General features: G+C 37.6%; 1 protein-coding gene across 2 annotated transcripts in view; it reads left to right on the forward strand.

The window, feature by feature from the left end:
* Positions 1-17,369, forward strand: part of LOC135215394 (neural-cadherin-like) — a 1,007,823-nt gene that overhangs the window by 568,453 nt on the left and 422,001 nt on the right. For both annotated transcript variants that reach the window (XM_064249987.1, XM_064249988.1), the window contains one exon: positions 5,259-5,995. In XM_064249987.1, coding sequence (XP_064106057.1) covers positions 5,713-5,995 — 283 coding nt within the window. In that variant the 5' untranslated portion in view covers positions 5,259-5,712. The remainder of the gene's footprint in view (positions 1-5,258; positions 5,996-17,369) is intronic.

The raw sequence follows: 17,369 nt of genomic DNA on the forward strand, positions 1-17,369 counted from the left end.
TGGTATCACTGATTCATGAGCAGGTCAAGTGAAATAGAGAGAGAGAGAGAGAGGCGATGTATTGCTTTGTTGAATCGTGAAAGACTCGTTAGTCCCTTAGAACAATATTAACGCTTCAATATACCTGAAGATCAAGTGCCCGAAGTGTCATATTTAGAGGGATTAATGGCGTAAGCATTAAAAACCTTACGGTTTATTAATTCACATAAAAACACTTTAAATGTAAAAGCCCTTTGAGCAGGTAAGCGAAATCCTATTATTGCTCTTTAGTTCTTTTGTTTTTAGAATGGTTATATACACACACACACATATATATATATATATATATATATATATATATATATATATATATATATATATATATATATATATATATCGTATATATATTTCATATATGTATTATGTATATGTATGTGTATACATATACATATGTATATATAGATATATATCTGTTGCAAAGTTTAGTGTAACTACATATTTCCGGAAGTTGGGAAAACAATGCGTGATCCGACGTCCATCTTGCTCGGTCCGCATGCTAAAATCTACGGTGAAATAGAGCCGTGTTTCACCAACGAAAATTAAAATAAATACACTATATTTTAATAGAAATATTTGTTTTGTTTATTAGTATGCGCATTATTTATTACTTACATTTCCATTCTAATGAAAAATTCATAAATATCCTATCTTAAAATTCCTGTGACTTTAACTCAACGCGAAACACCTTTTTTAAGACCTTTTTAGGCTTTTCCATAGACATTTCCTCTCTCTCTCTCTCTCTCTCTCTCCTCTCTCTCTCTCTCTCTCTCTCTCTCTCTCACAACAACAAAGTAGTTTGTAGGCTTACTTCCTGAGTAGGTGAAAAGTTTGGAAAAATGAGAAAAATTCTCTGCCAAATTAATTACATACAGAGAGGTCTGCGCACGGAATTTATCCTTCAACCCAACGGAAGAAAACTCGGTGTAGGCACTCGAGAAATACTGCTGATTGCACGCTCATTGCAAAGGAGGCCAGATAAAAGGATATACGGAATGAGCCCAGGAGAGAGAGAGAGAGAGAGAGAGAGAGAGAGAGAGCCAAGTGAAATTCTAATATCGAGTTTAATCCGAGGCACAGGTGTGCGGTAAAACGATTATTATTGGTACCCCCGAATTCCTTAATGACCACTAACTCTTAGCCTGATACTCGGGTAACTGGTTCTTCGACTTTCCCTTGTTTGTTATAATTACAGTTGCCTGCAGGAACACGTCTTTGAAAACTTATATAATTACAGTCGCCTACAGGAAAATGTCTGTGAAAACATCTTGGTTCCTAAATACTAAACGCACGGAATTTTTTATTTCTTTACTTTTTTCTAAAAGTTTTTGGTGTACTCATTCTATTGGACAATTTAATATATCTATATCTATATATATATATATATATATATATATATATATATATATATATATGTATATATAATATATATATATATATATATATATATATATATATATATATATATATATATATATATATATATATATATATATATATATATATATTATTACGGTCGTGAGAGAGAGAGGGGTAATTTATCATTTTACCAGGTGGGTTCAATGGACCATAATAATAATAAGATAAAGGTATTTGAATAAGAATATGATCAAATAAGCTTTAAATATAGTAATGCAAAAATTATTTACAAAACATGGCAATTAGACTTAACGTCAATATAAAAGAACACAAATACCATAAAGGACAGAAATGACACAAGAAGAACCCCCCCAAAATAAATGACAAATGACTAATGTCTAATGACAAATGACTAATGATTAATGACAAACACGTCTCAAAAGGTAATCACACTGGAAATTAAGAACACATGAAACAAAAGCACAACTCGTTATTAAACCCTTACAACAATATCACTTATACTTAGGCGTTTATAGATACGTCACAATAAGGTGGACTGCTTCCCTGCCGGACACCAAAGTCCTTGGTTTGTTGCTGAGTGGAGACTGATTCAAAATTACATTTAGGGGTCGAAGAAATTTAGGATGGGCGGAGCAAGTAAGAACAAGGAGTGTGAAACAAGACAAACAAGTTTCTGGGAAAGGACAAAGGAAAGTGGTATACAGGGGAAAACAGCCAGGCAAAATATATACAATAATTACAATAATGTGGAATGGAAGGTGTAATATATATAATATATATATATATATATATATGATACTATATATATATATATATATATATATATACTATATATGTATGTGTTATATGTGTGTGCGACTGGTAAAGATGTTCTGTTACAACAGAATTCCATCTGATAAACGGAGCCCGTAAAAACTCCAGAATATAGAAATAAAGTACTATATTTCAGAGACTTCCTTTCTATATATATATATATATATATATATATATTTATATATATATATATATATTTTATATATATAGATAGATAGGTAGATAGATATATATGGATCTATAATAGATAGTGATCCCAAGGATTTTAACCCGGTATGTATCCATTTTTTCCGTGTGTTCAACACAAGCCCGTTGGAGATTACCGTAAGAACATAAGCAAAAGACTGTGTAAATATCATAAGGATACTCTACCCCCCCTCCTTCCCCCCCTTCCCCCGAAATATTAGTCATAGATAACGACCCGCTAAAACCCCTGGGGTTCACTATCTGGGAAAGATCCATTCAAATATCATCATCGCTTATTTAACCAAACCATATCCTATTTATTAACATGTATAGTACGGTATATAACCCTTGACTCTTTGACGCTAAAAACAGTTTTCGCTTACTCGGGGAGTAAGCCTACAAACTACTCTGTTGTTGTTCTTATTGGGGAGGTAGGAAAGGTCTATGTAAACGCTTAGAAAGGTCTGAAAAAGGTGTTTCGCGTTGAGTTAAAGATACAGGAATATTAGGATAGGATGCGTATGCTTTACTTATTAGAATGAAAATGTAAAATATGAATAATGTCCATGTTAAATAGTACATAACAATTATTTCTAATGAGATATAGCGTATATTTATTTTAATTATGGTTGGTGAAAAAACGCTCTATTTGACCGCAGATTTTGAGCATCCGCCCGGAGTAAGCTGGATGTCGGATCACGCCTTGTCTCAAGTCATTATAATTTTTTGCTTTAAAAAAAAAAGAAAAATAAATATAGGAATTTATTTGAGGTTAATTGAATTTCATCTTACAATGGAAAGCGCAGGTTAAGAAAAGGTAAAAAAAAAAAAAAAAAAAAAAAAAAAAAAAAAAATTTCTTTAGGCTAATTGAATTCATCTTCATGAGAGACCAACCCGTTTCAGATTTTCCTTCCATCCTCTGGAAGGTTTTCATTTCATTTCTGCTGTGCTCTCCCAGGACAGACACCGATCCAGTTGCTTGTAATTGGCATTTGACAGTTCTTAATTGTTTAGGTGGTTCGCAGTCGTCAAGTAAAAAAAAACAGTGGAGATTGTATTTCAGTTTTCTCATTTTCATTTTCTCTTTTGTTTACGAGCGAATTTTTCGACAGCATGATCTCGGTTCGACAAAAAAACCAAAATGATGTAACAAGAGTTATTTGGGGACTTGAATTCTTAATGAACGGAAAAGGTGATTATTATAATGGTGCTTGGCAAGGTGAACTTGGCAATGTGAGAGTGTTAATTTCCTTATATCTCATTATCTCTCCTTATTTATCCTGGTTTCCTTATTTCTCCTTATCTCCTTATTTATCCTTGTGTCATTTCTCCCAGTCTCCTGATATTTCCTTGTCTCCTTATTTCTCCCAATCTCCTGATATTTCCTTTTCTCCTTATTTCTTATCTCCTTATTTATCTGTGTGTCCTTATTTCTCCCAATCTCCGGATATTTCCTTTTTTCCTTATTTCTTCTTATCTCCATGTTTATCCTTGTGTCTTTATTTCTTCTTATCTTTGTATATTTCCTTTTCTTCTTATCTCCTTATTTATCCCTCTGTCCTTATTTCTCCTCATGTCCTTGTATCTCTTTATTTCCTTATGTCGCCTAATCTCTCCTTATCTCCTTGTTTCTCCTTATCTCTCTAGTCTCTTCTTATTTCTCCTTATCTCCTTTTTTCTCCTTATCTTCTTATTTCTACTTATCTCCTTATTTCTCCTTATCTCCTTGTATCTCCTTATCGCCCTATTTCTCCTAATCTCTCCTTATCTCCTTGTTTCTCCATATCTCCTTATGTCCCCTAACCTCTCTGTATTTGTCCCTATCTACTTATATTTCCATGTCTTCTTATTTCACTTGATATTTCCTTTTCTCCTTATGTGTAAATATGGATGGCGATACGTGACTTTTTCTCAAAAGATTTGCCTTTCTGTCAGGTAACGTATGTTGTCTACAAAGAGCAGAGATCGTTTTCTTTCATTTGGAAAGATAACAAGGGATGATCCGACCTCTAGCTAACCCGGGGCGTGTGCTAAACTCTGTACTCAATAGAGCGTTGTTTCACCAACCAAAATTAAAATGAATAAGCTTATTTTCTTTGAAATAATAAATTTTCTGTACTGTTTAACATGCACATTACTTATTTTTTTTACATTTACATTCTAATAAATAAATCATGGATATTCTGTTCAAGAATTCCTGTATCTTTTACTCAACGCGAAACACCTTTTTCAGACCTGTTAAAGGCTTTCCTAACGCTCCCCTCCCCCACCCCCCCAGTAACTACAACAACAACATAGTAGTCTGTAAGTTTACTCCCCGAGTAAGCGAAAAGGGGATTTATTTCATCCTGTTAACATGAGGCAGAAATTTCCCGTGTGCTTGACTATCCAACGCTATGTATGTATGAGGCTATTATTAGTTATGATGTTGAAATTGATATTTCAAATCATCGTTTTCCTGACTTAAATTTATTGCATCAAACGATTAACCGGCGCTGTTGCGTTTAATTTTCGGATTCCGAATGCAGTTTCCTCTCCCTCGTGTGCGCGCAATAAAATTCCTTTTCTCCTTGAGCATTCACAGCCCGAGATTCGGTGGGAAAAAGGATCTTGACAGCGCACAGCAATAACCAACAAGGGATGCGAGTATTTGTTGCTGCAGTTTCCTTTTCTGCGTCTCCCCCGATTTTTTCAAATTTGCGTCGAATTTCTCAGGTGTTGGAAATCTCAACTTTTACCCTGTAAATTCCGTGCCATGTGCTCGCAGTAATTACTGCCTTTATCAAAACAATTATATAATTCAGTAAGTCATTAGACTAATTTCGCTCATCTTTCTTTTCAGATTCTCTCCAAGCCAGAGTTTTAAGTTGGTCGGTGCCTCTGCATTTTTGTGAAATTTGTGGAGAAAGAGTAAGTGTGACTTTTGAATGTTGGGGGAGACGAGACGAGAGATGATGCTTTCCTTTGCTGTATAGGACAACAAAAAAAACTTGTTTTCAAAGAGTCACAAGTTTCATTGAATTTTCCAGAGAATGAGAAAATTAGCAAGAAGTATTATTCGTTAAGAAAGTGTCTAGAAAGATTTTATTTTTAAATGTTTTCATGTGGAGGAAGTATTTCAATTATTCTGAGTAGTAGCTGACACTCTTGAAGAGATTGGGACGTTGAAAATAAGGTAAATCGAAAAAAAAAACTCATGAATGCGAGAGCGATCGCCGTTGATGACCACTCAGGACCCTGAATGGCATTTAGATGCTGTTCAGCAGTGATTAGGAAGCAGCCAAACAGAGAACTAAATGCGCTTCATCCCTGAGCCAGTGTCGGCGGCCTCTGCATCAAACCGAGTGTTCTCGTCACAGAAAAAGGGCAATAAAAAGACGGATCTCAGAGGAAGGGGCGAAGGTCCATTATTCAGCGTCAGGAACTCCTCCTCCCGTCAAACAGCCATTTTTGGAAGGGTGCCTCTGTCTCGGATCTGGAAGCAGGGCTGGTGGTGGTGGTTTTGGCTTCCAGTCATGGCTGCCAACGTCCTCCTGCCCATTCTTTTCCCGCTGTCGGACGAACTGGAGTTCCCCAACGGTGAGTACAGATTCCTAAAGACGTTTTCCCTTCCGTTACTGTTTTTACTGTTCGCTTGTGATTTCCCTGTTGTTTTTGGTCTTCGTTTCTCTCTTCGTCTTCCTACTCAGTAGTTATGTTAAAATTTATGAAATTGTGCATGTTATCATCTTTATATTAAGAACATTTTTTTCAGGGAATTCAAACGAAGTTCTGAATCCAGGTAATTACAATGCTTTCCGTGGAAAATTAATGTTTTGTAGAGGACAGTCGTTATATGTATAGGTAATGTTAGGTAATACATAGTAATTTATGCAGTCTAGATATAATTATTTCTAATGTAAGAGTTGTGTTTCTAATATTATGGGCTACATTTTCGAAACATACATATAACAATGTGTATATGTATATATACTATATTATATATATATATATATATATATATATATATATATATATATATATATATATATATATATTCGCTTATTTTATGAAGTCACGTGCATCTACTGTGATTTTTTAAGCATATATATATATATATATATATATATATATATATATATATATATATATATATATATATATATATATATATATATATATATATATATATATATATATATATATATATATATATATATATATATATATATGTAATATATATATATCTTCAATTTTGTGGGCTGTATCTTCCTATTAAAAAAACTGTGACTTCATAGAATCCATCTATACAAATATTGATGTCTCTTTGTTTCTGCTTTAATACAGAAAGCAAATTCTGAAAAAAATATAACAACTAAAATGCAGTTTAAGAAAATTCTCCATGATAGTGACATTGAAGGTGATCATATTAGGAGCTTTAGTTGTTTGCATTAATAGTAGTCTCATGAAAGCGTTAAAATCATTGTAACAAGCAAAAAATTCGAGTTTTCTGTACATTGTATAATAAAGGGGACCGAAAATAGATCTATCTTTCAGTGGTCTTGGTATGATGTTGTAGGAACCGCGGTCCAGGAAATTAACCAAGGTGGCCCGGCGTATATCTTTGCCAGACGCATGATTAAGGCTAAATTTAACATTTAAGATAAAAACTACTGAGGCTAGAGGGGTACAATTTGGTATGTTCTATGAAGTCACAGTTGTTTTAATGATGAATACACCAATTTGCAGCCGTCTAGCCTCAGTAGTTTTTAAGATCTGAAGGTGGACAGACAGACAAAGCCGGCACAATCGTTTTCACTTACAGAAAACTGAAAAGCAGTGTAGTAATTAACATGCTGAAATGGCTACTGCAGGTGTCTGCCTTTTCATCATTGATGGAATGGCCTCAAAGATGTAAGTAGTTTTGATGTGCTTTTTATTGAAGTGGTTCTCGTCACAAGCTGTGAAGTTATGTCGAGACATTTATTACACAAATGGATTTTATCACGCTACGACAAATTACATCCCTAATCTAGAGACGGAAGAGTATAAATATACAGTAAGAATGATTACATTGCATTTTGGGCTGTTGTCATTACTATTACTATTATTATTATTATTATTATTTGTCTTTTTTTTTTTTTTTTTTTTTTTTTTTTTTTGCTGAAGAGGAACCCAGAGAAAGGTTCCAAAGCTTTTGTAAAGTTTTATACGAACTTTTAACAATTGTGGACCCTTTAAACATTATTATTATTATTATTATTATTATTTATTATTATTATTATTATTATTATTATTATTATTATTATTATTATTATTATTATTATTATTATTATTATTATTATTTATTTATTTGTTTATTTTTTTTTTTTACTCTATCACAGTCCTCCAATTTGACTGAGTGGTATTTATAGTGTGGGGTTCCGGGTTGCATTCCGCCTCCTTAGGAGTCCATCACTTTTCTTACTATGTGCGCCGTTTCTAGGATCACACTCTTCTGCATGAGTCCTGGAGCTACTTCAGCGTCTAGTTTTTCTAGATTCCTTTTCAAGGATCTTGGGATCGTGCCTAGTGCTCCTATGATTATGAGTACGATTTCCTCTGGCATATCCCATATCCTTCTTATTTCTATTTTCAGATCTTGATACTTATCCATTTTTTCCATCTCTTTCTCTTCAACTCTGGTGTCCCATGGCATTGCGACATCAATGAGTTATACTTTCTTCTTGACTTTGTCAATCAACGTCACATTATTATTATTATTATTATTATTATTATTATTATTATTATTATTATTATTATTATTATTATTATTTTACAGTTTATTCAGATTAATGCCATTGCTACTTTTAGTACTGTCCGTATCAGTATCAGTATTGTCATTGGCATTAATATAGTGATCGTCTTTATTGTTCCAAGAATTTTAATTTGTTTGGCATCTCTCCAGAATATCCCACGCACTCATCGTAATAGAGAATTATTTCTTCATTCTAAGTTAAGTATATCTTAGTTTTACCAGATCACTGAGCTGATTAATAGCTCTCCAAGGGCTGGCCATACGGATTAGATATTTTTACGTGGCTAGGAACCAATTGGTCACCTAGCAACGGGACCTACAACTTATTGTGGGATCCGAACCACACTATATCGAGAAATGAATTTCGATCAACAGAAATAAATTCCTCTGATTCTGCGTTGGCCGAGCTGGGATTCGAAATTTCTTCATTCTGTTTCCTGTAGATTTCCACAGTTGGTCCGACGAAGAAATAGATTGCGGTTATAATGAAACTACAGTATGCAGTGTTGATATATATATATATATATATATATATATATATATATATATATAATATATATATATATATATATATATACATACATACATATATATAACAATACACTAAAGGAAATAAGTATATATTCAATGCTGAAAATACCATAGCTACAGTTTATTTGCCAAAGGTCTTTGAAACATCACAACGATAACATTTAATGACAAATTACACATCTATTTTTAGATATTATCAGAATTGCGACATGGATGCTCTGTTCAGATCATGTCTTCGAGGCTAGTTTGGATTTTTTTTTATATAGAATTTTAGCGGCTTTTAATGTATGCAGGTTCATTGGCCAACGTAATCAACGGTTATGGCGAACAGAATAACAGGGAAAAGAGAGAGAGAGAGAGAGAGAGAGCTTCAAAGTTGACGTGTGCTTATGTGCGTCTGTACGTGTGATAATATATATATATATATATATATATAGGTATATGATATATATACATATAAGTATACTGTATATATTTATGTATAATATATACATACACACACACACACACACACATATATATATATATAATATATATATATATATATATATATATATATATATATAGAGAGAGAGAGAGAGAGAGAGAGAGAGAGAGAGTTTTAATTTAAGGTACGAAGAATTACTATTCAAAAAGAATATGCTTGAATCATATTCGCCCCGCACGGCACTAACACACTTAATGCATAATGCATCTTTTAGCTGTTTTACTACCACAACAATAAGCTCCTCCTCTCATCTTTAATGCAACTGAGTGGTGCCGTAATTCGGAGATTAAAAGTTGCTATGTCAGAAGTCGGTCGGGGTGACGGAGCAACCGTTTTCTGTTTTCCTTTGTTTTCTGTTTATTTTTTTTTTTTTTTTTTTTTTTTCTTTTTTTTTTTTTTTTTTTTTTTTCCAAGATGTCGGGAGTTTCAGTAAATTTGTTTTATCTCTCTCTCTCTCTCTCTCTCTCTCTCTCTCTCGCTCTCTCTATACTCTCCTCTCTCTCTCTCTTACTGCTCTCTCTCTCTCTCTTCCCTTTTTTTTTTTGGGGGGGGGGGAGTGGGTGGTTGTGTTCGGCCTAAATAAATGTGCAAATTTCAGTAAATATATATATATATATATATATATATATATATATATATATATATATATATATGAACTGATCTGTATAGAATATTCATGTGTGAGACGTAACGGAAAATCTACTAGATGTGTTGTGCGTAGCTATGTGTGATCAGAGAGTAACGATCAGATAGATATCGCTGATTCATCGAATGCCCATATGATCGTTGGTGGCGTGGCGTGGGTGATTCAATTATAAGAGGCCACTCAGCTTAGACCTGTGACCCAAACAAGTTCAGTTTGAAAATTTAGAAGTCAGTAGGGAATTAGTGGTCGACGGGTTATGGCGCGTCTCAAAGACAGTGGTCGGCGCGTGTCGCCTCAGAGTACCTTTCGACTATATAATAATCATATAATTAGTAGCGTAATATTAGCAACAGGGCCCTGTGTAACTATTAAGGAAAATACACGTGTTAATTTTATCTTACGCGTTTCATTGTACTGGTAGAACCCTTGTATGATCGAAAATCAGGTCATATAAATTGGTGTCAGTCATGGGGTCTTGCCAGTGCATAATAATTAACAGCGTAAGTTTGAAGGTGAAATAAACAATGCAAACTCGAAGAAAAGGGGCGCGACGGCGGGAGTGCCAGTACTAGCAGCACCAGTGCAAACAATAACATTGCCGAGAAAAAGGACAGTGTGAATGATTAGGCAGTAGCAACAATTATTCAACCCGCGTTAGAAGAGTTACACAAATTAACAAGAGAAACGCAAACAAAAAAGCCCGTCGACCCAGCCACAATTTCGGCCAACGTCGCGTCGTTCACGCAAGTGCGATCAGACGAAAAAATAGAAAAACTGCCAGTGCTAGATGGATCAGTGCCTGAGTTTGATAACTTACGCACTGGTGAAGGCTTCCTTTCGATCGAGACCTTTATAAAGTGTGTTGAAAAAGCCACAATTGGTTGGACAGATAGAGAAAAGATTGTGCAAGCGAAACAGAAGGTCATCGGCAATGCAGCACGACAAATCAGGAGTTGGGACGTCAGGTATTCGGCAGACTGGGGTACTTTTAAACAGCACCTCACTCAGCCGTTTGCCCTACATCGAGAGGAAAAGATGGGGCTAATGGAAGCTTATGACCCCAGGTTGGGGGTGGGAGAGTCGATTTCAGCCTTCTACTATCGCGTCGGTGAGGACTATGAGTCCTTTACCCCTGACGAAGACCAGACTGTAGAGGGAAAAGAGAACTTCTGTGGACGCACGCTGAAACGAATTCTTCCCACCTCCGTAGTGGGATTTCTTGTTGACGACAAGAGGCCCTTACACACCTTGCTGCCGAAGGTACAACGCCTATTCGATCACAGACGACGCCAGCAAACAAGGATGGGGGCACAGGCCACCTCCCAACCGGCTGTTGCAACGCTTAACCAACCTGACCCAGCAAATCCTCCACCAGCCTCACCCACCAGCCAAGGGGCCGGGTCACGCACTCAGGGGCCTCGAAGAGGCAAGGGGAAAACAGCCGGGAATTGCACGGTTGGCCGTTGCTGGGGTTGTGGGAGGGAGGGCCACCTGAGGGCCCAGTGCCCCTCTTTCATCGAGCCATGAAGTTGTTTTCGATGCAAAGCAACAGACCACCTCGTGAGTGCTTGTTCAAAAAACGACGACGGCCAGCGGAACAACGTTCTCCCCTCACCAAGGAGAGGAAGGGGAAGGCTGTGTGGAGGAGTCCAAGCAACGACCGTGTTCCCGGTAGAACAAGGGACGCCTTGTCGGGGAGGAGGGGAAGTCAGCCAACCCCTCGAGAAGTAGTGGATAGCCATCCCCCACCCGTGCCAGGTCGTTCAGGGTGCCAGGAGAGAGGGAAGCCGGGGTGCCGATTGTGCAAATATGGGTAGGGGAGCGACAGGGAAGGGCGTTGATCGACACTGGTGCAAGTGTATCTCTGTTAGAAGAACACCTGGTGACAGGATCGGTGCAGCCGATGAAAGGTTCTTTAGTTTTGAGTACTGCAGGTGGTCATCGGATGGTAACCCAGAGGGCTGTGAGGCAACAGGTAACCATCGATGGGTGAGTGGTGACACCTACCTTTTATGTAGTGCCAGCATTATAAGTAGAAGGAATTTCAGTTATTTTAGGAATTGATTTTGTGGATAGGAACGAAACAATAGTGGCTGGCACAGCCGGGAAAGGGATCGAGGTATGTTTAAAGGGACAACGAATCCTCACAGAGGGGGAGAGACCGAGGTGCCTACAAGGTCTCCCTTAGGTCGAAGGGAGCTGGGGGAAAAGTAACCGCTGCCCAAGAGGTGGGAGATGTGGCACCACCCCGGACCCTCTCATCCCTCGCACTGACACCCTCACGGAGCATACCGGAAGCGGAAGGCACCTAAGTTATGATCAGAACCCATAACAAATGGGACGATTTTATCATTCCAGGTCTGAGTGAGGTAATACAGGGCGAAGTTAATGCGCCATTTGTGAATGCCAGTGACCAGCGTATCGTACTACACAGCGAGTCGATATGCTACCTTGAACCTTGTGAAATAGCAGATGCTTCTTACACTCTCGCGACCTTGGGTAGCACATATCAAGGTCACAGTGAGGAACGTCTACGTAGACTCCTCCGGACAGCTGGTGGGTCTACCCCTGTTACTTATCAGAATATTGTCAAGGAAATCGTAGAAGGTTATCAAGATGTAATCGAGATTGGCGACGAAACCCCAGGCAGAGTAAATAGTTTTCCTTTTGTTATAGAAACCGGGGGTCATCCACCAATAAGATCTAAGCCTTATAGAATACCAGTTTGTTATCAGCGGGAAGTGGAGAACGAGATTAAAAAATTAAGGGAACAAGGGACAATTAGAGAAAGTGAATCCCCCTGGGCCTCGCCAATCGTGATGGTTAAAAAGAAGGATGGTTCTCTTAGGCTATGTGTTGATAACAGAAAGTAGAATAGTATCACAAAAGACAATGCATTCCCATTGCCCTCTATCGAAGAGTTCTTGATTAAGGTCAGGGATAGTAAATTCTTCACCACCTTAGATGTAAAGTCAGGGTATCATCAAATACCTATAGACGAGAGTAGCAAGGAAAAGACAGCCTTTATAGGTAATGATCAATTGTTTGAATATAATTACCTCCCTTTTGGGTTAAAGAATGCTCCTGCTCATTTTTACGTGTTATGATGTCCGTATTAGCTCCGCTATTAGAACATAGCGTTTTTATTTATTTAGATGACATAATCATAATAGGGGCTACAGTAGAAGAACACAAGAAGAACATTATTGAGGTTTTAGAAGCTTTAAAGCGACAGGGGATGAAAATTAATCTAACCAAATGTAAATTCTTTCAGCAAGAAGTTGAATTTTTGGGGCACATCGTAACATCTGAAGGCCTTAAGCCTTGTGCCGATAAAGTAGCAGCAATTAGAGAATTTCCCCGACCGAAGAATGCCAAGGAAGTAGCCAGCTTCCTCGGGCTCGCAGGCTACTACCGAAAATTCATAAAAGATTTCAGTAAAAAAGCGAGACCACTAGATTCATTGAGAAAGCAGAAAGATTTTCATTGGGAACGGGGGGAAGAAATGGCTTTTCAAGAATTAAGATTTCCCTCACTAGCAATGAACTATTAGCTTATCCAAAGTTCGATCGAGCATTTGTAGTAACTACTGGCACGAGCAGTATAGCTATCGGGGGAGTGATTTCTCAAGTTGACGATGCAGGGAATGAAAAGCCGATTTGTTTTGCATCACGAGCATTAAAAGGCGCAGAGAAAAATTGCAGTACCTTCGATAGAGAGGCATTGGCTATTCTATGGATGCTGGAGAGACATCGCTACTTTTTACTGGGACATAAAGTCAAAATTAACACAGATCATCGCCCATTGAGAGATGTATTCAAGAAAGGGGATTTGACCACTCGACAGGCTCGTTGGATAGAACGGCTGTTAGAGTTTGATATTGTGGGAATTGAACATATAGCAGGGAAAACAAATAAAGTAGTGGATGCCCTCTCCAGAAGTGCCATAATGGGAGTTACAACTCGAGCAGCAAAGAGAGAGGAACAACGAAGGAACAAGCAGTTGCATGAGTCAGAGGCAGCCGATGTAGAAAACGGGAATAACTCGGGAACTCCAGAGTTAGGGAGAGAGAGAAGAAGGGAAACGAGTCGTGGGAGCGAATGGGCTGATCCTCCTAGGGGTCAGCAAGCGAATGCCCTGGGAGTGAAAATGAGTGTGTGATTGATTTGTGTGGTTGGAGTGTTGGAGAGGTGATAAGGGGTCAAAAGTCCGAGCCATGGATCGGCCAGGTGAGGGCTTATGTAAGGGGTGCGAGTAACGAGTTTCCCGATTTCCTAAAGGTGCCGAGAAGTATGTTCTTCATTGAAGGAGATCTTTTGTTTTGTAAATATGAGAAGAGACCGGGCGATATCCGATCTCGCGTCGTCCTTCCACCCTCTTTGGTAGAGAAAGCCATCCACATGATACATGTAAGTGCTTATGCAGGACATATAGGTATAGAATGGTCCCTTAGGAGGGCTCGAGAATCCTTTTTTTGGATAGGGATGAGAACAGACATTACAAAATTTATCAGCCAGTGCCACATATGTAATACCATGAAAAACCACAAACACTCTATTCCAATGGTTCGCATGTGGCCAGTAGAGCCAATTAAATTTAACAGAGTGCATATCGATGTTGTAGGACCCTTCCCTCCTGGAGACGGGCAGTTCAAATATGTATATGTGATGGTGGATGCGTTCACGCGTTATACGCACACCTACGCAATGGTGGATAAGACCGCAACATCGGTTGCCAGAGCTTTGTGTTCATTCATAACGAAATTCAGCTGTCCTCGTACTCTAATCAGTGAATATGGGCGTGAGTTTGTTAATGAAGTGATAAAAGAGCTGACAAAATTATTTAATGTAGAACATTTCACGATCGCATCCTACCGGCCTTCAGCCAATGGGTTGGTTGAATCCATCCCATAATAGAGAAGTGACAAATATTTTGAAATATTTAGTGACAGATAGTCTGAATCAGTGGGCAGAGATGCTGCAAATGGCGGAATTTGCACTTAATACAGCGTATAACAGCTGCATAAGAGATACCCCGTATTTTGTAGTGTATGGACAGGACCCTTCATTGCCATATACTGTGATCATGGACCCTAGAACTTTACCGTTATATAGTGTCGAGCAATACCGGGTGATGTTCTGTAACCTAACCCGAGGAGTGTTTCAAATAACGCAGAAACTTCTGTTGAGGGCCAATGAAAAGTATCAGACGCAATATGATCAGTGATTCCGCACACAAACATCTAAGTTACAAATAGGGGACAGGATCTATTTGAAAACAAATAGGGGACAGGATCTATTTGAAAAGACTGCAACCGAAGAAACATAAACTTGAGCCCGCCTATTTAGGTCCGTACCGCGTGAAAGTAATTAAAAACGACACTGCGGTGATAAAGCATATTAGGACCGGTGCCCAGGGAAGTACCACTTATCACACATGCATCCCGTCAGAGAAGATGTCCTGATGTGGCATCTGAACAAACCGGTACCCCCATTTCCGGGACTGCCTGGTTACCTGGGAGAGGAGAGTGAAGAGGATCATTAACGGTGCATCCGACTTGCATACAGACGAAGGTCGCAAATATTGGTGTCATGTTCTGAAGTATGAACATTATTCTAAACGTATCTTTGCACCAACCTGCCGTGTTCTTTTTTAATCTTTTATTTTGATTTTGTGATGATACCTTTTCATGCATAAATTGAGACAAATCATACTTTCTGTTTCCTTGTTGTGTTTGTCCAAGTTCTTTGGTCTTGATGATTGATAGTAATCTGTTTATTTTATTGCTTTTTTCTAACCACTGGTTTTTGTAATATTTGTTTATTTTATTATTTTTTGAACTGCAAGTTTTTGTGCTCCAATTTTAAGAAGAATGTAATGTTTAATGTGATGATATAAAATCTATTATTTCATTGATTCTTACATAATTTCTTTTGCATTAAAGAACATGTTTACAATGTGAGGCGTGGAATTCAGAACAGACTGTAAATTGCCAATTGTAAGCACGCAATTTGACGCTGGCTTGCTAAGTTAGTTTTTATTCTGCATGAATTATTAATAGCATTTCTAATAACATTTCGGTCGGTAAGGTACTCAAATAATAGTGCACAAATGATAGAGACTAACTAAAGGAAAAATGCATAAAAATAAATAAAGAAAAAATAGTGTTATGTGTTCTGCGGGACGCAGAACTTGGGCCGGGGGGTGGGGGGGGGGGGGGGGTGGGGGGTGGGGGTGAACTGATCTGTATAGAAAATTCACGTGTGAGGAACGTAACGGAAAATCTTCTAGATGTGTTGTGCGTAGCTATGTGTGATCAGAAAGTAACGATCAGATAGATATCGCTGATTCATCGAATGCCCATATGATGGTTGGTGGCGTGGCGTGGGTGATTCAAATGAGTGCCATACATCGAAGACCCTTGGTTCCTTTCAATTATAAGAGGCCAATCAGCTTAGACCTGTGACCCAAACAAGTTCAGTTTGAAAAGTTAGAAATCAGTAGGGAATTAGTGGTCGACGGGTCAGGGCGAGTCTCACAGACAGTGGTCGGCGCGTGTCGCCTCAGAGTACCTTTCGACTATATAATAATCATATAATTAGTAGCGTAATATTAGCAATAGGGCCCTGTGTCACTATTAAGGAAAATACACGTGTTAATTTTATCCTACGGGTTTCATTGTACTGGTAGAACCCTTGTATGATCGAAAATCAGGTCATATATATATATATATATAATATATATATATATATATATATATATGTGTGTGTGTGTGTGTGTGTGTGTGTATGTGTATGTATGTATGTATGTATGTAGTATGTATGTATGTATGTGTTTATAAGTGTGTTTATATGCATGCGTGTGCGTTGGAAAATGAATAAATAGCCATAACTATGTATCCAATTTAATTTTACCTAGAAAATATGATAGAAAAGGGAGTCTACAATAACAACGATATACCTGGAAAGGAGAAGAAAGGATCTTTAATGAAATCTGCAGAAAACATTCATGGGGTGAATTTGTTCACTTTTCTCCCAAGAAGACTAACTTTTGCTCGCCATCGAATTCCTTTTTTATTGTCACCACGCTTCGCCGTGCAATTGCACCCATAATGGGGCAATCTTAGCCAGCTCTACTTAATGTTAACATCGGTAATTAACTGATTCATCGTTAGGCTGCATAATCACGAGGGGTCCAATGCAATCTGCATAATTCAATAAGCTTTGCAGAGTGCTAAGGATGCAAGGGGCAAGTCTTTTCGTATATTGCATGGGACGACAGCACAGTGACGTCATAATACCCGGAAGAAAGGAATAAGGTAAACAACCGGAAAAGTATACCACTGTGGAACTAATTATAATGAAATTTATGGCACCGTAATACAATTTATTAACGTTTTATAACACCGTAATGCAATTTATTAACGTTTTATAACACCGTAATGCAATTTATTAACGTTTTATAACACCGTAATATAATTTATTAACGTTTTACAACACAGTAATACAATTTA

Source organism: Macrobrachium nipponense, chromosome 5 (genome assembly GCF_015104395.2).
Source record: "Macrobrachium nipponense isolate FS-2020 chromosome 5, ASM1510439v2, whole genome shotgun sequence".
Lineage (NCBI taxonomy): Eukaryota > Metazoa > Arthropoda > Malacostraca > Decapoda > Palaemonidae > Macrobrachium > Macrobrachium nipponense.